The sequence below is a fragment of the Astyanax mexicanus genome, chromosome 2, assembly GCF_023375975.1.
Source record: "Astyanax mexicanus isolate ESR-SI-001 chromosome 2, AstMex3_surface, whole genome shotgun sequence".
Lineage (NCBI taxonomy): Eukaryota > Metazoa > Chordata > Actinopteri > Characiformes > Acestrorhamphidae > Astyanax > Astyanax mexicanus.
Genome location: NC_064409.1, coordinates 24,026,093 through 24,047,983, shown reverse-complemented (window position 1 = coordinate 24,047,983; position 21,891 = coordinate 24,026,093). Strand labels below are relative to the sequence as shown.

Here is a 21,891-nt window from a genome sequence, read left to right as displayed (position 1 = left end):
ATTTAACAGTATTTTAGCACTGTTAAGGATTGAAACTGGCTGGGGAAACACCTTTTAGAGTGCTGTGCCCAAACTTTTTGGAGAAATCTGGTTCATTTCTATTCTAGATGTCTTCTCCTGATGTTGGTAATACTGCTGATATATGGATCACTATTTAAACACATTTTGACTGGAAACTAATACAACAATCTGGCAACTTCAAGCCTTAAAGTATTTCCTCTCTTGGTTGCTTAGTATTGAGACTCACAATGCATTCTGGCATACATTTAACTCCTGTTGTGAAATACAATTATTACCAATAATTACAATGCATTGTGGGAGTTAAATAGTGCCCTCAAAATCTAGTTCAAAAATAATTTCATACTGAAGTTCAGGTTCATTAGTTTTTTTCCCTCTTAATAAATAAGCTGCTATTTCTATTTAATAGAACTCCTTTCTACCCATCAATCACCAGCCCAAAATCACTGCTACTCCCGAAATAAGTATGTTTTTAATACTGAAACACAGAACAATATCAAATGTTACCGCAGACAATTTAAAAAAGACAATTTTAAAGCTTTTAAGCTCCAGTTATAAATCTTTTAAACATCATGCTATGGCTGTGACGCATCAGCTCACCAACCAGCCAGTCACTATACAGTAGCACTGATGCAGCACCTTTTTTGCCTAAAACCAGCTTACTTAAAAATCTAAAAGATATAGATACGTTTTTATTTGAACGGTAGGAAAGGTTTTCAATGAATGCGCACAACACCATTGAATGACACTCAATGATACTCAATAGTGTTCTAAAACCTTAAAAAGGGACCCAATTGGTTGGGTTTTTGCAATCAGTGTGTTTAGAGGTTTAGTCCCATAATTTTAGTCCATGTATTTGTGTGTGTTTTCCAGGTGAAGCTGAGTGACCGAGTGGTGGCGACTGACCACGGTCTGCTGATCCGTTCGGTGCAGTCGTCTGATCAGGGTCTGTATTACTGTCTGGCCACGGAGAACGGCTTCAAGCGCACTTTAGCTAAAATCCGTCTGCGCGTGCTGGGCGAGGCGGTGGTCAGCGCTCTCAGCGATAAGCAGCGGTCATCCTGGGGGTGGGGCCTGAGCCCCAAGGCCCTGGCGTCGGCCTTCAGCCCGGCGGAGACGCTGGCCATGCAGCAGTACTGCAAAGAGCGCAAGCAGCTCCAGACCTTCCAGGGTCCACTGAGGGGCGACCTGGCCAAACTCAAACCCCTGCTGGATCACAACAAGAGCCGGAACCGCCGGAACCACTGACCCCAGGATAAGAGGAATGGACTGGAGGAGACGAGGAGATTTTTTTGGACAGAGCTAGAGATGTGGACTGAGGAGAGGAACTGAGGATGGGGAAAAAAGGAGAGGAAAGAAAAGGAGAGGAGAAGAAAAGGAAGGAGCGCTGTGGATGGAGGAAAAGTAGGCAGGGCTTTAAAAGCATAGTTTGGCCTAAACAAAATCAAATGTACACCGTTCTCAACATTTACCGTAAATCACAAATCACCAATATTTACTTCTTCAGTTTTTTTATAGCAATGGAGCTGCATGTATAACACTGCTAATGTAGCTAACATGTAACTGAAGCTTATGTACTCCAGTTAGCATGATGCTAACTGTACATACAGGAATGTGTCCTAAATCATCTTACATACATTCTTCTCAAACTGTGCGGAGACTTGCTTATTTGATATCCAAAACAATATGACCCTATTTTGTATACAGTTACATTATGTATATAATTTAAAGACACATTTTATGGACAAATATACTTTGATCCATATAGTGTATAAGCTATTATTTTATGTGTTCAGCAAAGTTAAGAATGTTATTGTATAATTGTTTCTTCCAACAAGTCTTATTTAATCAGTTGATACACTGGGTCAATAGAAGTGGGAATCCCTGGGCAAAAATATTATCACAATACATTGCCCACGATAACAATAAGATCACATTACTGCGATTCTGTGATACTCAATATATTATAAGACAATGCTCTACAATACTCCATGCCATCTGTGTTACTGAAGAGGTTAAACTAATTTTAAATCAGTAAATACCAGGAATTATGGATTTATTGGTGTCAGATTCACAGAATTTAACAACCAATATTCTTCACAGAATTAACGCAGGGTTGCCCTATTTGTTTGATTGATTAGCGCCACCATGTGGAGTAAATAAGCAGTAACTTTAGTAAGTGTAATTGGGTCACGAGTCTAAGCAATATTTGATGCCACATATCAATAATGTATTGCAAAAATATATATATATATATCCTGATATTAATATTTTGTTGTATCCTTAGCTTCTTTCCCAAGTAAGTTAACCATTATGACCAAGTTGTCAACCCAAATGACCATCTTGGTTCACCAATAATTTACTTAGACAACCAGCAATTTTATCTACATGTTAACATTTCTACTTATTAGAACACATCCATCCACTTCTATTACTGTACCTACTTGATACGTTAGCATCATACAGAAGCTCCACTGTAAAACTGGAAAATGGTGTACATTTGATTTTTCATCCAGCTATCACTTAATTACAGCTCCTCTTATATGGACCTCTTTACTGTTGTTGCTCCACAAGCTTCCAGCACCGCGGCCCAGGTGCTCCTGTACAGAACTCTTAATGCATGAGGTACGCTGACCAGATGACTGTGATCCGACACACACACACGCACACAGTATATACAGAAGAGTTCCTTTTAAGAACAGATAGCGATATCTGTTTTAGCAAATGAACTCTTCATACACACTTAACACACCACAGCATGTGATTTTAAACCCCAGCTTTATTACAAACTGGTATTACAGTACGGTACACGTGTAAACTCAGTTCAGGGAATGTAATGGAAACTCCAGCAGAGTGCCAGGTCCAGGTGTATCACTGATCCAGGATTAAGCCTGGCAGATGAAACATACGCAGAGCTTCAGGAGAAATATGCTGGTCTTCTGCTGGACTGATCTGCTGCAGTGTCTCCATAATCAGCAACTGTGGCTACAAGTGAATACAAATATCAGAACAGCTCAGTTTTCAGTGACAAGTAAACTAAAAAAAACTAGTAATACACAGCAAAAGCCAAGTGTAGATCTAGGATAGTCTTATTATTTAATTATCAATTATTCTAACTTAAAAAAATTAACTTAAGCTTAAAAGTAACCTAATACAACCCCAAAACCTACTGTTTTATAGTCAGTGTTGCTCTGTTTACTTCACAATTCTGCTTTGCATAATTATAAATACTGAAATTAAGCTAACTAAATGTATTATATAATATATAAATACTAGTCAATAATGCATTGATATGCACCTCTGTTCAAAAAGTATGGAATTGTTTATTTGCAGGTTTTTTTCATTTAAAAAACAAAAAACAACATGTGCTCAAATATTACAACTTCTCTAAAGGGTATGTTTCAGTTTCTGGTCAATTCATTCTGTATATTATATTAATTAGAAATTCAATCCATTCTGGATATTCATCAGATTAGAAATGTAATTAATTCTGGATATTCATCAGATTAGAAATTGTAATTAATTCTGGATATTCATCAGATTAGAAATTGTAATTAATTCTGGATATTCATCAGATTAGAAATTTAATTAATTCTGGATATTCATCAGATTAGAAATTGTAATTAATTCTGGATATTCATCAGATTAGAGATTTCATTAATTCTGGATATTCATCAGATTAGAGATTTCATTAATTCTGGATATTCATCAGATTAGAGATTTCATTAATTCTGGATATTCATCAGATTAGAGATTTCATTAATTCTGGATATTCATCAGATTAGAGATTTCATTAATTCTGGATATCATTTTGATAAGAAATTCAATCCATTATGGATATTCATCAGATTAGAAATTAAATTCATTCTGGATATCCATTTTATACAAAATTCAATCCATTCTGGATGTACAGTTGTGGTCAAAAGTTTACATACACTTGTAAAAAAACATAATGTTATGGCTGTCTTGAGTTTTCAATAAGTTCTACAACTCTTATTTTTCTGTGATAGAGTGATCGGAACACATACATGTTTGTCACAAAAAACAGTCATAAAATTTGGTTCTTTCATAAATTTATTATGGGTCTGCTGAAAATGTCACCAAATCTGCTGGGTCAAAAATATACATACAGCAACAAAATTTGTCAATTTTGGTGATGTAGCGAGTTGTGTCAATCAAATTAGCTTCATGTCATGGCCTCTTCACTTCTTGTAAGTGATTCTGATTGACTACAGCTGTTGACTTCTCATGAGCCCATTTAAATAGGGCTCATTTGACCCAGTGATTAGACTCAGCTACAAAAGCTACAATGGGAAAGTCAAAGGAACTCAGTGTGGATCTGAAAATGCGAATTATTGACTTGAACAAGTCAGGGAAGTCACTTGGAGCCATTTCAAAGCAGCTACAGGTCCCAAGAGCAACTGTGCAGACAATTATACGCAAGTATAAAGTGCATGGAACAGTTGTGTCACTGCCACGATCAGGAAGAAAACGCAAGCTATCACATGCTGCCGAGAGGAGATTGGTCAGGATGGTCAAGAGTCAACCAAGAATCACCAAGAAGCAGGTCTGCAAGGATTTGGAAGCTGATGGAACACAGGTGTCAGTCTCCACAGTCAAGCGTGTTTTACATCGCCATGGACTGAGAGGCTGCCGTGCAAGAAAGAAGCCCTTGCTCCAGAAAAGGCACCTTAAGACTCGGCTGAAGTTTGCTGCTGATCACATGGACAAAGATAAAACCTTCTGGAGGAAAGTTCTCTGGTCAGACGAAACAAAAATTGAGCTGTTTGGCCACAACACCCAGCAATATGTTTGGAGGAGAAAAGGTGAGGCCTTTAATCCCAGGAACACCATGCCTACTGTCAAGCATGGTGGTGGTAGTATTATGCTCTGGGGATGTTTTGCTGCCAGTGGAACTGGTTCTTTGCAGAAAGTAAATGGGATAATGAAGAAGGAGGATTACCTCCAAATTCTGCAGGAAAACTTAAAACCATCAGCCCGAAGGTTGGGTCTTGGGCGCAGTTGGGTGTTCCAACAAGACAATGACCCAAAACACACATCAAAAGTGGTAAAGGAATGGCTAAACCAGGCTAGAATTAAGGTTTTAGAATGGCCTTCCCAAAGTCCTGACTTAAACCCCATTGAGAACATGTGGACAGTGCTAAAGAAACGGGTTCATGCAAGAAAACCATCACATTTAGCTGAACTGCACCAATTCTGTCAAGAAGAGTGGTCAAACATTCGACCTGAAGCTTGCCAGGAGCTTGTGGATGGCTACCAAAAGCGCCTAGTTGCCGTGAAAATGGCCAAGGGACATGTAACCAAATACTAATGTTGCTGTATGTATATTTTTGACCCAGCAGATTTGGTGACATTTTCAGCAGACCCATAATAAATTTATGAAAGAACCAAATTTTATGACTGTTTTTTGTGACAAACATGTATGTGTTCCGATCACTCTATCACAGAAAAATAAGAGTTGTAGAACTTATTGAAAACTCAAGACAGCCATAACATTATGTTTTTTTACAAGTGTATGTAAACTTTTGACCACAACTGTATATCACATAAGAAATTAAATTAATTGTGGATAGTTATTTGATTAAATTGTTTATTCAATCTGGATATTCATTTGATAAGAAAATCAATCCATTCTGGATATTCATTTGATTAAAAATTTCATTTATTCTGAATATTCATTTGATTAGGAATTTAATTCATTTGGGAGATTAATTTGATTAGAAATTCAATTCATTATGAATATATATTTGATTAGAAATTTTATTAATTTTGGATATTCATTTGATTAGAAATTTTATTCATTTTAGATATACATTTGGTTACAAATGTAATTAATTCTGAATATTCATTTGTTTAGAAATTTAATTTGTTATGAATATTCGTTTGATTAGAATCTACCACACTAAAATTAAAAATAAATTGTATCATGGTTAAAACACAATTAAATATTACATTTTCACATTAGTGGACAGTAAATCAACATAATACTGGAAACAGCACCAGTCCAGCTTCACCCCGTCCTGATAATCACCCCGCTCTCTAAATAAACACATTGCAGTTAATATTAACAGCTTTAATACGATTTCATTCTAATAATCTGCCCAACATTACAACATTATCATATTATTTTTTTTGGATTATGTTAACACCCAGGTTTTCTTGTCATTATATCAGAAACTCCTACATATTTACATACTTGTACTTCCACTAACTGGCCACAGTATTAGAAAAGACCTACCTTCTACTTCTGCTCACTGGCCACTTTATCAGAAACACATATTTTGAGCTCTCACTTGCTGGCCACCTCTCATATACTTCTGCTGATGATCACTTTATTGGAAACGCCAACCATGTACTTCCATTAACTGGCCACTTTATTGGAAACACCGACATTGAACGTCCATTTTCTGGCCACTTTATTGGAAACACCTACCTTTTACCTACTGGTGTATATACTATCCAGTTTTTTTGCAGATATTGCTGGTGTACCTCAAAGCAAAATAGAGCTACTATAGATGAGTTTCTAATAAAGTGGCCAGAGACAGTAGGCCCTCTCTAGTTAGTAAACGGACTCTTCTCCAGGTTCACTGTTCACACTCTACTTCCTGCGTGAGGTACAGTATATGAATGCTAGCGCTACAGTACGTCAGCGCGGTGCGTGTACAGATCTGTGTTTATCACTGGTTGCTGTTCTGTGTAACTTATGCCACTCTGTAAAGTGTGTTAGTGTTTTTAAATATAGTGTAAAATAGTTGAGGATTTTGCTCCATTTCAGTTCAGTTTTTTTTTAAACTGTATAATTATTATTCAATACAGATATTTTAAAGGGGAATTGCAATTTGAAAAAATAAAAAAAAATGCATCAATGGTTTAGTTATAAACTAATTAATTGAGAAATTGTGTGAAATTCTCAATTCTAAAGAAACTTGTTCCTTCTTATCAGCTCCATTGTTCTTCAACAGAGTCAGGACCCCACAGGACCACCACAGAGCAGCTATTATTTAGCATTTACTGGCATGGTGGTGGTATATTAGGTATTAATGTGTGTTTTTCTGGTGTAAGTGGATCAGATACGGCAGTGCTGCTGAAGTTTTAACCTCTTGAGACCCTTCGTCCTCATATGTGGACAATTATATTTCTCTGCACCATAATAAGCATTTTTTAAAACATCGTCCCTTTGGCCCTTTTATAGAGACACTGGCTGTACCATCTAAAGGTCACATGACAACATTATACTAAAAAAATGTCGGGAATCCCAGTCAAAAGTTTTTACAGCCAGTCCAGGCAGAAACATGGTCCAGGTAACTATTCTCATTTAATTTTATGTTTAAAAACTATTTATTTATTGGCTGTAGAATTGGGTCTTTCTGATCTTTCTGATAAATTATTGAGTCTTTCTGATACATTTTAAATGTTTAACTACTGTCCCCATATAAAGACAGTTTTTTTTTTTTTTGCAAAATCAACTTCCTGTACAAAGACAAAGTTTATTTTTTATACTTGTTAGGTCCTGCTAATCTTAAATAAGGAGAAATGAAACATATCTACAAGGTGGAGCAGATAGAGGTAGGAGTGTGTAATAGAGTGAAGGACAGTGAGTGATTAAACATAGTGTTTAAAAACTCCAGCAGCACTGCTGTATCTGATCCACTCATACTATCAGTACAACACACACTAACTAACACCCCATACGCCACTCATTTACCGTCATCTATGTTCATAAACTCTTGAAATACACTTGATGATTTACCAACAGGTTTATCATATTGCTGTTAATAAAATCTCTATTTATTTGTTACGTAATAATTTAAGCCACAACGTTCTACACAATGAAGCATAATATTACATCAAACCCTCACTATAAATGAGTTAATCTCAAACACTGAATTAAATACTGAATTATAGAGGAATTTGGGAGCAATTCTTTTAGAAAGCTGGTGAACTTCTCCTTTAATTAATGTTAGGTAAGAGTTCTCCTGAATTAGCTGCACTGAAGTGGAGCAGATCCCTGATGTATTTTTTTGAGTTGTTGGCTGAAATTCTGACGGAATCTGCGATTGGCAGAGGAAGCATCGGCTCGGTTTTTACATTTTTACATTAATCTCTTCACAGAGAGGGGAAATAAATTAACAGTGTCTTGCTCGTGTAATATTTCTGTCTTTAACAAGAATGAAAAGCTGATTTCTCAGCGAATGTTCGTGTCCTTCGTTAAATGTTGTCCTAAATTGTGTATTTCTATTTATTAATGTTATAAGCCTGAATAAATGCATTAATGGTAATGTAATAAAGTGTGCTGTTTATTGTGAATTCAGTCGTTTCTGATCCAGTGGACACCTGGAGGAGATTTGAGCGTCTTAGCGCTGGAGCTGAGTTTATTCCCGCAGGCGTTATTGTTTTGCAGAAGATGGCACGACTCCAGAACTCGTTTAACATCTGTTCATAGCTGTGAAATCACTCAGTGAAACTTGGCATAAATCACCACAGTTATAATCCGCAAGCTTTATTAGTGAAAAGGAAAAATTGGCTCTTTAATACAATACTGCTGCATTACACTGCTAAACAAAAATGAAAAGAGATGATCTTTTAAGGCAATAAATCTTATTTTTCTCTAATAAGAATATTTGTCTTATTAAGCTTTGTAAGTTTAAAATCATTTTGTTTATTTTAGGAATACTTAGAACTTAGAATTTTTACCTTATTTCAAATGGGACATATTGAACCTCTTTTAAAATAAGTTCGTATAGATCTATAGGCTACACAGAACATGTTCACAAAGTTTTTTTGCACAAAATTCTTCTCACATAAAGTGATCTTTTTAAAATGAGCCATTTAATGGGCTCTCTTGTTTTAATGCAAATAAGCTGTTGCTGGCCATCTCTCAGGTTTACGCTGAGGGTTTAATACATGTTGTGCTTGCTTGTATTAAATGGTAAAACAAAAAAAAAGCGAGTTCATGCTTAACTGCGATAGAAGTACAAAACTCATTATTTGAAAGTATTTACATCTCCATTGTCTGCTGACTGACTTGCCACAGACAGATACAGTGGGTATAGATCCCTCCCTCAGACGAAGTTTCTTAAATGACCAAAATGTTGGATATTCAACTGATCTAGTGGGTGGGGCTGTGGTGGGGATTGACAGGTGAAGGGTTTCGAGACTTTATGATTGCTTATTTTAACAAATCTTACTAACGAAAATTGATTTAGCCCTTTGGTAGATTTTTTTCTTAAAATAAGCATAATCATCACAATTTTTATAGAATGGATTTTATGTCATGTACAGTTAAGCCTAAACCTGTTTATATTGTATTTATTTTGAATTATTCTTCTTCTTGATTATATAATATAGCTACCGTCAGACAAAAAAACTCCAAAAAAACAATGGAATTCTGCTTTAAAGAATATTGCTGGTCAGCTCAGACTGATTAAGCTGGTTTAAAGGGCTGCTTAGTTTGGCTCTTAACCATATGTATATGTAATGGATTGGTTTGTACTGGGTTATACTGGTTTAAGTCTGGTCCGATGCTAGTTTACCAGCATCACAAGAAATATTGTGCAGCATACCAACAATAAAACCACAATAGATCCTGTGTCTTTAGTGCTTTATGAGCTCTTAAGAAGTTTCAGGCATCATTGGTGCCTTGATTGATGGATGGATTTAGATTTCCTTACATACAGATCTGATCTCCAGGTAGAGCTTTTTCTCCTAATTGTTTAATGTAAAATATCGTCTCTATCTGAGTTCAAACAGAGCTTAGAGCACAGCGAGTAACAGCAGGAGGCGATGGAGTCTCATTTAAAGCTTGTAAATCCAAGAGCAGACTGTTGCGCCCGTTCCCCCACCACACCATACCAACCCCCCAGAGTCCCGTTCAGACTCAGAGCGAGCCGCCAGCAGCCCACAGCTTCCTGCCCCAGTCTCTTTACCAGCCTCCACGGCTCGCGCCAGCCGGAAACCCAGTGATTTAACTTTAATGGGTGCAATAGAGCCACTTTCAGAGACCTTGGTTTAACCCCTTCAACTGTGAGGCCTGAATCCCTGCTAATACGACCTCCTCTTAAAACGATATGACTTAATATATCAATTTCATAGCTGCTCCTGAATCATGTATAGCGTTTCTGATTAATAAAATTCTGACAATTGGGTTTCCAGTGGTTTCCACTGGTTTCCATTACTGGGAAAGTAGTCCCAGTCTTTGACCTTTTCAAAAATAACTTAAATACAAAGCAATTACAGAATCACACCGCTGAGAATTGCAGAAAATTTAACCCATAATTACTCAATTGAGAGTTTCACATTCTTCGCTTTATTGAAACTTGGTGACCCAGACGCCCATAAACCAGAAACGCCAATATCCTGCCCACTCTGAAAAGAAGCACTGAAAATTACCACTGCTTAAATAGAAGCTGGCTTGCTGGTATGCTGGTCTAAGGTGTGTTTTTAACTAACGAATGATCCTACTGATTTACGAATGACTTTAAAAACCACATAACTTTAAAAATGCCAATTTTACGACTATTCACGGCAAAGTCAATGACATCTATCAGTCTAAAAAAGGTTACAAAGTGATTTCTAAAGCATTGGGACTCCAGCAAACATAAGTGAAAGCTATTATTCACAAATGGACAAAACATGGAACAGTGGTAAACCTTCCCAATAGTGACCGGCCTAATGAAATCACTCTAAAAGGGCATGGGCAACTCATCTAGAAGGTCACAAAAGAACCAATAACAACATCTAAAAACTGAAGATCTCACTCCTTTAGTTAAGGTCAGTGTTCTTGATTCAATAATAAGTGAAAATGATCTTCATGGCAGAGTTCTAAGGCACAAATCACTGCTAACCAAAACAAAAAACACAACAGCCCATCTCACATTTACCAAAAAACATATTGATGATAACCCTGGGCTTTGGGTAAATACTCTTTGGAATGATGTGACCAAAAGTTTAACTTTTTGGCAGGTGTGTGTCTCACTGCATCCTCCACCAACAGCCAATACCAACAACTCTAAAAAACATAACGACAGCCCAGTGGAGCTCTAGTTGCTCAACTTTCAGCCTATGTAGGTCCATTTTGCCTCAACCGTTAGCAACCTTTTCCAGCTGGCTGCTTAATTAGTCCAATTAAGACCAGCTGGGACAGACAGGGGCCGCACATTCTCAATAAATATTACTCATATCAGTCTACATTTATAATCATTTATTTTTTTCTGGTAACTTTTATCTTTCTTCTGAATAGCACTACAATCTTACACTTTCATCTGGGTGAAACTACTTTTGATAACTTTGGTAGTTGCAAAAAGAGATACTTGCTGGACAATACTGCAGGAAGCAATTAAAAGAAATACTCTCACAAAAATGACTTTCACATTCTTCCCTTTATTTAAATTTCCAACCTGAACAAAACAGCACCAACATTACATCCATTCTGTAAAGAAGCACTGAAAAAAAGTCGAGTAAAAACAATAATTCTCCCTGTTTTAACCGTTAGGGGTTTCGCCTTCATTTGGCCGTTTTTTAACCAATAAACAGAAGAGCTGGGTGAGTTGGCTGCTACAGAATTAAGTGCTCCATAAAGGCTGCTTTCGCAAAAGTTACCAGTTTACAGAAAAAGAGAATTTATCTACAGGAATATCCAGGTTTTATTTTTAAGCTACTGTACATTCAGGTAACTTTCCTCAAAGCAGCCCTGATCAAATACATAATCCAGAATACAAAAATTACTGTACACTTACGGTTCAGATAACCCAATTAATATAAAGTGCTACATTTAAAAACAGAAATCATACAAAAGCAGCGTAAGTGATGAGCGCCGGTCAGGCGATGACCTTCCTACGATTGCTGTGCTGTACACAAATTCCGATCAAACACAGCACGCACAGCACTGCACCAATCACGATCAGCGAAATCTGCACCACCTCCAGCATAGCGACCCGCCCAAACAGCTCAGTCTTTAACCTGTCCGCCGTCTCGTCATCCAGCATCGCCGTCTAAAGGAGAAGAGCGACAAGATCAGATCAGACAGACAGCAGAGTGATGGGAACCTAATGTCCTTCATGTGTTGGTAAGTTAGTAGACAAGTGATTGGACCTATGGTTGAAGTGTTTTGGTCGATTAGCAGCAGAGTGATCCAATGCTCAACCTTAGATCATTTACACTGCAATACACTGATGTAATTATACACTGAAAATGTAATAGTAAAGTATTGTTTCAATGAAATACACAACATTGTTGTAAATACATTGTGTATCCCCATGTAGGAGTTTCCTGATTGCTGTATCTAAGTGCAAATAGCAGTGGATGCTATTGTTATGATCCAATTCTTATTATTTTTGCAAACTTTTGCCTGGCTCTTCTTTGCTTCTCACTGAAGATGGTCCTTTTCTAGCGAGTCTTGCCTCTTAAGAGATTGTTTTTGAACTTTTCTTCACCCCAGCTGCCATTTGCCATTCTTTTTGTAGGTATCTTGATGTCATTCTGCGGTTGCTAACTGACATTCAAATAAGTTGACGGTCAACCTCCAGACCTGAGCCCCATTGAAAAACCTCTAAACGTAATCATGTAAGATGTAAGTTGGTCGCAAACCATCTTTGTGCCAGGAGTGGAATATGGTCACCCAAAAGCAGTGTGAAAGACTTGTGGAGAGCATGCCAAGATGCATCAAAGCATGAAAGTAAATAAAAATTAGTGTAATTCCACCAAATATTGATTTCTGAACTCTTAAAATATTACCATTGTTGTTTCTAAATGAATATGAACTTGTTTTCTTTGTATTATTTAAGGTTTGAAAGCACTGTACCCTTTTGTTTATCTCTCACTTTCTGCAAATAAATGCTTCAAATGACAATATTTGTATTTGTAACTTGGGAGAAATGTTGTCAGTTGTTTATAAAATAAAACCACAATGTTAATTTTACCCAAATATATACCTATAAATAGCAAAATCAGAGATAACTGATAACTTTGACAATTCTGAAGAGGTCCCTTATTTTTTTCAAAGAGTCCATTCCCAATATCTAGTAATATCTACCTACTGATAAGTGAATGCTAACTGTTACATTTTACAACTATTGAGCAGATTCTATAGGCTGTTTTTAACAATGTAAGCTAGCATTTTAGCACACCAGTTTTTCAGTCATTTTAGAAAGTAGCTCACACTATATTATACAGCAGAAGCACTGTAAAATAACAGCAACATGATGTAATTCAATATGCAGTAAATACAGCTAAAGTAAATACCCGTATATGACTGTAAAAAACTGTAAAATGGTGAAAATGGTACCAATTAATTACTATGATTTTACAAGACAAGTATCTATGTTTTTTGAGAGCTGGTAAAAAAGTAATATGATCTAATGCCTCTTGGGATTAGGTATGTTATTAGATGAGCTACACATGCACGCAAGTTATTAGATATGTGATTGAACAATAATGATTTTTAAATTTGAGCTTAATTATACAGAACAGCATAAATATTTAGTGATGCTTACCTCGTTTAACCACAGGATAGGAAGTAGTGTGTTATGTTTTATTTGGTTAAGAATCCTGCAAACGAGAAAGAGAGAGAAGTTATGTAAAATAAATACTGTACAGCATTAATATTATTATGTGAAGAAAACTGAATGTTAATCGTACTTGATTTCCTTGGATGGGCCGTAACCCATGTTGATCTGAAGCCGTTTAGCGAATCTCAGAGTGAAGCCGGTAGTCTGGAAACAACAAAACAATAATGCATTTAGTTCAACCGTTTCTCTGAACTTAACGTCATATAGTGTTTCTAATAAAGTGGCCAGAGAGAGGAATTACAATGTACTGTAGGTGTTTCTAATAAAGTGACCAGTGAGTGAAAGCACAATATAAAATATCAGGTGTTTCTAATAAAGTGTCCAGTGAGTGGAAGCACAAGATAAAAAAATAGGTGTTTCTAATAAAGTGGTCAGTAAATGGAAGCACCAGGTACTGTAGGTATTTCCGATAAAGTGACCAGTAAGTGGAAGGACAAAGCAATATAATAGGTGTTTCTAATAAAGTGGCCAGTAAGTGTAAGCACAAGAAAAAGTAGTGTGTTTCCGATAAAATAGCCAATAAGTGTAAGCACAAGGTAAAATAGTAGGCGTTTCTAATAAAGTGGCCAGTGAGAGGAAGCACAAGGTTAAATAGTAGGTGTTTCTAATAAAGTGGACAGTAAGTGGAAGCACAAGATAAAAAAGGTGTTTCTAAAAAAGTGGCCTGTAAGGTGAAGCACAAGGTAAAATAATAGGTGTTTCTAATAAAGTGGCCAGTAAGTTGAAGCACAAGGCAAAAAAGTAGGTGTTTCTAATAAAGTGGCCATTGAGTGGAAGCACAAGGTAAAATAGTAGGTGTTTCTAATAAAGAGGCCAGTGAGTGGAAGTACAAGAATAAATAGTAGGTGTTTCAAATAAAGTTGCCAGTTAATGGAAACACAAGGTAAAATAATAAGTGTTTCTAATAAAGTGGCCAGTAAGTGGAGGCACAAGATAAAATAATTGGTGTTTCTAATAAAGTGGCCAGTTAGTGGACGGTTAAGGTATGTGTAATATGTAATATAGTATATGGCCTATATATATAGCTCTTTATATGGTAAGTCAATAGGTTTTAATGTAAATTTCTTACTGGTTCTACATCCAGAAAAGTTTTGTGTTCCACATCATCAGGCCTCAGTCCATCAACCACTTCCAGCAGGTCTGGGCTGCCGTGGAGGAAATGAGGCAGCGAGATAAACACAGGAGAACCTGCAGGACCACAAACAGAAACATTATCAGTCCTGTTACAGAATTACAACATTACAGAAAAATATGCTAATGATAAAGAAAGACATATTAGAGTGATTACAATATTAGACTGGATACGTTTTAATGGGGAAAACTGTACAACTGCTTGTAGATCCTGCTCTACATTCATAGGTTGCTGAAGCTGCTCGACTGGTGTTAAATCTGGAAACTGGGCAGGACTAGAAAATGATGTGATCTGCTGGAGATGTTCATGGGATCAAGTCTTGGCTGAGCATTATCCTGCTGAATAATTTCAGTGGGAAGCCATGTCATGAGAATCAGCAAGGAGGCAGGATGTCCTGCACATATTGCTGAGATGTTAGAGTCCCTTGTATCACAACTAGGGGTGAAGGACATCACAAGGCCCTCCTACCCAATTGTCATTGGATCCCAAACACATCCTGGATTTGTCGCTAAAGACAATATGCTTCCACAGGCTGATAGATTGTGTTGCCTATCCTTTAACAATGCTCCTTCTCTTAATATCTGTCAACTGGCCAATGGTCTTTGAGTGTGTCATAGTGGCATGTCTCTCACCAAGAGGTACACTACTCCAAAGCCAGGTTCTGAAATACTGTTTAGAGGGCTGAAGGGAAACCAGTATTACACCCTCTTGTGGGTTAACCCAGTGTCTAAAGCCTGAGCCTAACTGCATGTTGAGATTTGTAGCGTGAGTTATTTTTTGAGCATTATTTTTGTCAATGAGTGCATAAAAACACGTAATATTTATTAAATATGAGTAACAGAAAAAGTTTCCTTTTTATCCAATCAGAACAGTGTGAGCAGGATTTCAACACAACACTAAATTATCCACTTCTGACACAAATGTTTACGTATAAAAAAATATATAATTACAAATCTGTACTCTGTGTCTGATTTTTCACTTTTTTTTTCCCCCAAACATTTTTGTCCACCCCAGTCATACAAACTTACAATAGAGCAAAATTGGATGAGATAATGAATAAAAAAAACACTAAACAAAACAAAAATACACACACACACAAAAATAAGAAACAAATAAATAAAAAACAATATGAATAAACTCAAGATTTTATAGTTCACCAAAGTTCAAGTTCAGTCGGCCGACAATGTTGAATCAACAAAATCATAATATTTAAATTTATAGATATTATCTTAGACAGATCCAAGACAGCAGATCACTCTAAACCATATAGGTCAGCTATGGCAACAGCAAGAGTATTGTGGGCCAAACGTGGCTCAGCTGTTTTTCTCCATATTTAAAATTCGTCAAGGTATTTGGTCTCAGGGCAACATGTGGCTCACACACCGGCTATGATGGGAAATGTTAGATCAGTATCTCCATTTTAGACCAGAACTGGCCCAACTGTGCCAGCTGTGGCTGAGTTCTGGCCCACAGGTCTTAACGTGGTCATGGAGGTAATGCTGCAGCGGAACGGGTGCTGAGTGAATGTAGAAGTGTGGGCCAGATCCGGTTCCTGACTCATTTACTATGTGGGATACATCTGCAGCTGATTCATTCATAATTACACATCATCCACTTTTCAACCATTTAGCTTAGTCTGGTGTGGGCTCATGCCAGTTTCCTCCCTTTCAGTGATGTATAAAGATTAGCTGGAGTGCTAATAGTTCCCCCTTGTGGAGAACCTTCACACTGTAGGCTGCTTTACTGTTTACATATCCAAACACCCATCTAAATCATTAAACTCAGGTTCCAATCACTTCTGTGACTTCCTAGACATGCAGACTGCTTCTATAAACATTAGTGAAAGAATGGGTCTTTTTCAGGAACTCTAGTGTGTTGAAATTCCGTCACAACTAAATATTCCACAGTCAACTGTCAGTGATGATATAACAAAGAAGAAGCAACTGGAAACAAAAGAAACGCACACCGTCAGTGTAAAATAACAGTGAAGTCAGCGGATACTGAGGAGCATAGAGCACAGAGATCTCCAACTTTCACTACAGACCTCCAAACTCCATGTAGCTTCAGTTTAGCTCAAGAACAGTAGACCATAGGGCGCTTTATGGAATGGGCTTTCATGGCCGACCAGCTGCATCCAAGCCTCACAATTACCAAATGCAATGCAGGTCAGCTGATACCTTAGTATATACTTTGTATGTTGGCTTCTCTTAAATGATTTTCTATATTATCATTTAGTTCATTAAAAAAATCATAATCAAAAATGATCTGCCGACTGAAATAAGTCACATTGTTCAATGTGAATATGACTATCTAACAGTGTTGGGAGTAACGACGTTAAAATAAATGGAGTTATTAACGCCGTTACTTTTTTTCAGTAACGAGTAATCTAACTAATTACTCTGACTGTCACTATAACGCTGTTACCATTTCCAAAACCCCGTTAATGTGCGTTTAATTTGAAATTCAATGAACTTTTTTTTTTATTTGCCAATACAGACAAAGGCGCAAGTGTGTGTGTGTGTGCTGCTAACCGCCTAAGCAATGATTGTTGTATTTGCTCTCGTGCACTCTATTCATCTGGCTTATGAAACACGCTCTGAGAAGGTGGGGGCCGGGGGCTGGGGGTTACGGGGGCAAGTAACAGAAAAAAGTAACGCAATAGTTACTTTTACGGGTAACTAGTTACTTTTATAGTGGAGTAACTCTGTTAGTTACTCAGTTACTTTTTCTGAAGAAGTAACAAGTAACTATAACTAATTACTTTTTCAAAGTAACGTGCCCAACACTGCTATCTAAGAGTACCAATAGTTACATAAAAGATAATAACTAGCTTAGCCGTATTAGCATTAGCGCTAGCTCTTTCGCCATTCAGAGGGCAGTATATCAGCCTGCAGCCGGCATGTTTACTGTGTAAAAAAAAGCTTCATTAGATGAACCGCTAGCTGCTAGCATCCTAGGTTAAAGGAACACGCATTTACTAGCGCTAAGAGCTGCTAACAGCGGCTAGCGCTGCTGCTAACCGAGGCTAGTTTTGCTAATAACCAAGCAAAAATATTGGAAATCTAAGCTTCTTTAAAAAATGGAAGCGTTTTAATGACCCAAATAAACAGTTTTCAAAAGAGAAAATGTATTAATATCCACTGGTTATTATACTTAAAAAATATATATATTTTTTAGAATTACAGTTTTGTTTTCTAAGGCACCCCTCAGTGGCTAGACCTGCTGAATTAGAAGGGGAACATGGCGACACCCTTGTTTCAAACTATTGTTGCTTAAAATTCCCCATATAATCCAGAAAATAGACAAGAAAATAGACCAGAAAATAGACGTTCATTGATAGTGTGCCTTATAATCTGTAAAATACCGTTGATTTTAAAATCTGAGTTTATTGCGTACCTGTACAGGTTTTAATATCTAGAACCCCCGCCATGGTGCAGTTGTTGGTAGCTTCATAGTTTGTACAGTAGCACTTGTTGTGTGGGTTGATGGTGGGTGAGGCGAAGGTGGAGTCAGGGAGGGTGTAGCGGTACACAGTGATGCCCTTCAGATCCTCACTGCCCTCATACTCACCATACACTGACCTGTGGGAACACACACACACACCATGACAATGTAGTGTTCTGTGAATAAACCTGGGATAAATTATCATGCAAAATACAGTTAATTAAAATTTGCCATCAATGAATAAAATGGATAAGGTGTATTTCAATAATTAAATATTTGCAGCTACTATCCTATTGCTGCATGGTCACTAGATTAATATTTTGCCACGCGACCGCTGCATCCTTTGTATGTGGTTGCTACGGTATTCCAAGTGTTGCTATGACATTACTTAGTAGTTGCTCAGTATTTTCATTTCAATAAGAAATTTCAGATGTAGCTCTCTTAATATAATTTGTTATGGAGAACAGGTGAAAATATGTGAAGAAAAAAGGATAAAGGTGATGTCCTGTGTAATGAGGTGGTGTAGGCTGACCTCTGGTGGCAGCAGAGGGTTAAAATAGATATCAAAAGAGTTAAAACTGTGTGAAACTGTTTAATACATTAGAAACTGTTCAGTAACAAAACTTTATGTTTGTTTTGGTTAATCTAAAGTTATATAGAGTTAATTACAGGTAGACACTCTCACTGAACACTGACTTTATTATGTTTATTTGGTTTATTCTAATGTTATATAGAGTTAATTACAGGTAGACACTCTCACTGAACACTGACTTTATTATATTTATTTGGGTTAATTCTAATGTTATATAGAGTTAATTACAGGTAGACACTCTCACTGAACACTGACTTTATTATGTTTATTTGGGTTTATTCTAATGTTATATAGAGTTAATTACAGGTAGACACTCTCACTGAACACTGACTTTATTATGTTTATTTGGGTTTATTCTAATGTTATATGAAGTTTTAAGCTATTTTCTTATATAGGAATAACAACATGTGTACAGTACCTGCAAATATCAGAGGAGAAGAAATATAATGGCTTTTTCTTGTCCAGGAAAGGAGGGAAAGAGGATCCATCTGTATATAAAAAAAAAATAGAAACTAGGTCTGATTCATGTCTAATATTTAACAGATTAAAAAAAAAACATCTATAAAACAAGGTTCTTCAGTCGTATCATTCCACTGTTAATATTTATCCTGCTACAACGCGCCTCATTGGTGAAATGAGTTAATGGAGTTAATGAAGCGTACTGATGGATTAGATTGGAGTCAGATTAACCCTTAGACACCCCATCTATCAGCAGTAATAACTGGATTAAGTGAAGAAATAATACTGATGTTTTTAAACTTTAATCCATTCAACCTTTGAGTTAGCTCAATATATATTTAGAAATAGAAGATATAGAGGCATTGCTAGGATGAGCAGCAGTTAGACAGTAGGGTCAGTCTAGAGCTGGGAAATTACACTAAATATAAATACTGTTCTGAGTGAATTGATCTTTCTGTTATTTTTTGGATACAGAAATATACACAGCTTTACAGAGACAGAGTGGAGTGACTGTCTAACTGCCTGCTTATCAGCAGATTCAGGGGATAATAAATTAAATTCCCATTAAGATGCTAATCTTTTGTGATCAGAAGTTTGAGAATCAGTAAATCAATCAGTAAATCAATTTGTAGTAAATGTGTTTTTTATGGCTAAAACTAAAAGCCTGATTTTTTAATATTGTTTATTGCTATATACAGGTTACATCACCCCCTATCAAATATAAGCTACAGAAGAATATAACGCAATATGAGAGGCAATCCCAATCCCAATGCCCTATAGAAGGGCAATTCATTTTGTAAAATGAAGTGTAATGGGATGGAATGCTACAGACTAGTAGCTCTCCAGCCCAGAGGGTTGTTGAACCCAATTGCAGAACAGTTGATCTCAAAGCAGGTAAACCCAAGAACAAAGGAATAAATAATTAAATAAACACACTGCTCCTCACGCAGGATTGATTCCGTGTCGTCAGGGTCGCGGCCCAATACACTGTCGCTGCCCCAGCTAGTGAATTGGGACACGGCCAGAAAAATATGCCCTCATAAGAAGATAGGGAGCCCAAGAACGGGGCGTAAAAACGAGAACGGGGAAAACTAAAGTCACGCCGAGTGCAACAGAGAGACAGGGGAGAAATATAAACAAAAGCTCGCTTGAGAAACATTTTATTTTTTATTATTTTAATTATCGTTTATTATATTTCAAACAACCTAACAGGCCAGCTGTTTCATGCTTGAGGTCCGCCTATTGCCGACCCCTGCCCTATAGTGTATTTTGCTGCATGTTTCTCTTTGTTTAGCAGAAATAAAAGATGTGTATAATGCAATGCTAAATGGGAACATAGCACAATGCTAAATGCACAGGGATAAAAAATCACTGGACAGGTAAGGGTTCACCTCCTGTACATACTGACTGAGGTGTTAATCATTATGTTGTTAAGGTTATCTGGGATTTAAGCGCTGTTATCAGGCGGATATCGTATCAGCTGTGGACTCTGCGGTAATGATTAACCGCCATAATGAGGACAGGTAGAACTCACCTGTACCATTTATCATATCACAGTAACGGTCCTTCCAGAACGACACAGTCCTGCAGAGCGCGCACACACACACACACACACACACATCAATATAATGTAAATTTTACAAAATTTCATATAAACACTGTGTAACGATCCATTTTACAACCTCTAAATAAACACATTATTACACATAGAGAAGAATAAAGTTCACTTTCATTTTAAACAACTTTTTATGTTATACAGTTTTCTTTGATCTTTTGCTCTGTTAACAGTTCTGCCTGGTTAAGTCTAATAATTCTATAATTTAAATAATAAGTTAAAATAACATTTTTAAAATAATATTTTATTATGGTTTTGAAGATATACAAAAAATATATAAACATTCAAACACTGCAAAAAAATTGATCTTAACATGTTAACTATTCTTAGATCTAGTTAAATGATCTGACAGTTCTCATTTTGGCATATTTACAAGGATTTTACAGAAATATTAGTCTTATTTATAGACTAAATCTGTTTGGTTTAGACCATTTAAACCATTTACAGTATTCTGTGGGCAGATATTGTTGTGATTATTTTAAGCATTATTTCTCAACAAAACTAAATTATCTGTAATTGGCTTAATTATAAGCAAATTTAAGATACTTTTAGTAGATTAAATCACGTAAACAAGTAATTTTTTAAATATTATTTTATTAATCTGAAAATATTAACTATATTAACTACATTTCAGAGGATGTCACTTGCTAAAATACCATGTTTTGCAGCGAATGATTTCTTTAGCTATTTTTAACTTGAACATCTAACTTGATAATAATATTAATAGGAATTATATTAATAATGCTATTAGCCGTAATCAATAAGGTATCAATAATTATCCCCTGAATGGTTTATTCCTGTTTGCTTGCTTGTGTTTTGTATTGTAATACCCAACCCACTCATTAGGACTCCACCTATCACTAGTAATGCACCAACACACCAGGAGGGTGAAGAATAACGGAAAGCGCAGCGACTCGGTTCTGATACATCAGCTCACAGACACATCCTTGTGCTGATTGATATCACCCTTTGGAGTGATGAGGGGAGAGAGCACCATCTACCCACCCAGAGAGAGAGCAAGGCCAAATGTGCTCTCTCAGGGCTC

General features: G+C 36.6%; 2 protein-coding genes across 2 annotated transcripts in view; one reads left to right on the top strand and one right to left on the bottom strand.

Moving 5' to 3' along the window:
- sema3c (sema domain, immunoglobulin domain (Ig), short basic domain, secreted, (semaphorin) 3C) overlaps positions 1-2,260 on the top strand; it is a 99,606-nt gene extending 97,346 nt beyond the window's left edge. Inside the window, exon 18 of the mRNA XM_022671463.2 lies at positions 892-2,260. Within this exon, the coding sequence (XP_022527184.2) occupies positions 892-1,266 (375 nt within the window). The 3' untranslated portion in view covers positions 1,267-2,260. The remainder of the gene's footprint in view (positions 1-891) is intronic.
- A 9,138-nt stretch (positions 2,261-11,398) lies between these two features.
- The window catches only part of cd36 (CD36 molecule (thrombospondin receptor)), a 29,548-nt gene continuing 19,055 nt past the window's right edge, over positions 11,399-21,891 (bottom strand). Inside the window, exons 6-12 of the mRNA XM_022671462.2 lie at positions 20,766-20,815; positions 19,191-19,260; positions 18,133-18,317; positions 14,674-14,792; positions 13,675-13,748; positions 13,530-13,584; positions 11,399-12,029 (exon numbers count right to left, since the gene is read on the bottom strand). Coding sequence (XP_022527183.1) covers positions 11,856-12,029; positions 13,530-13,584; positions 13,675-13,748; positions 14,674-14,792; positions 18,133-18,317; positions 19,191-19,260; positions 20,766-20,815 — 727 coding nt within the window. The 3' untranslated portion in view covers positions 11,399-11,855. The remainder of the gene's footprint in view (positions 12,030-13,529; positions 13,585-13,674; positions 13,749-14,673; positions 14,793-18,132; positions 18,318-19,190; positions 19,261-20,765; positions 20,816-21,891) is intronic.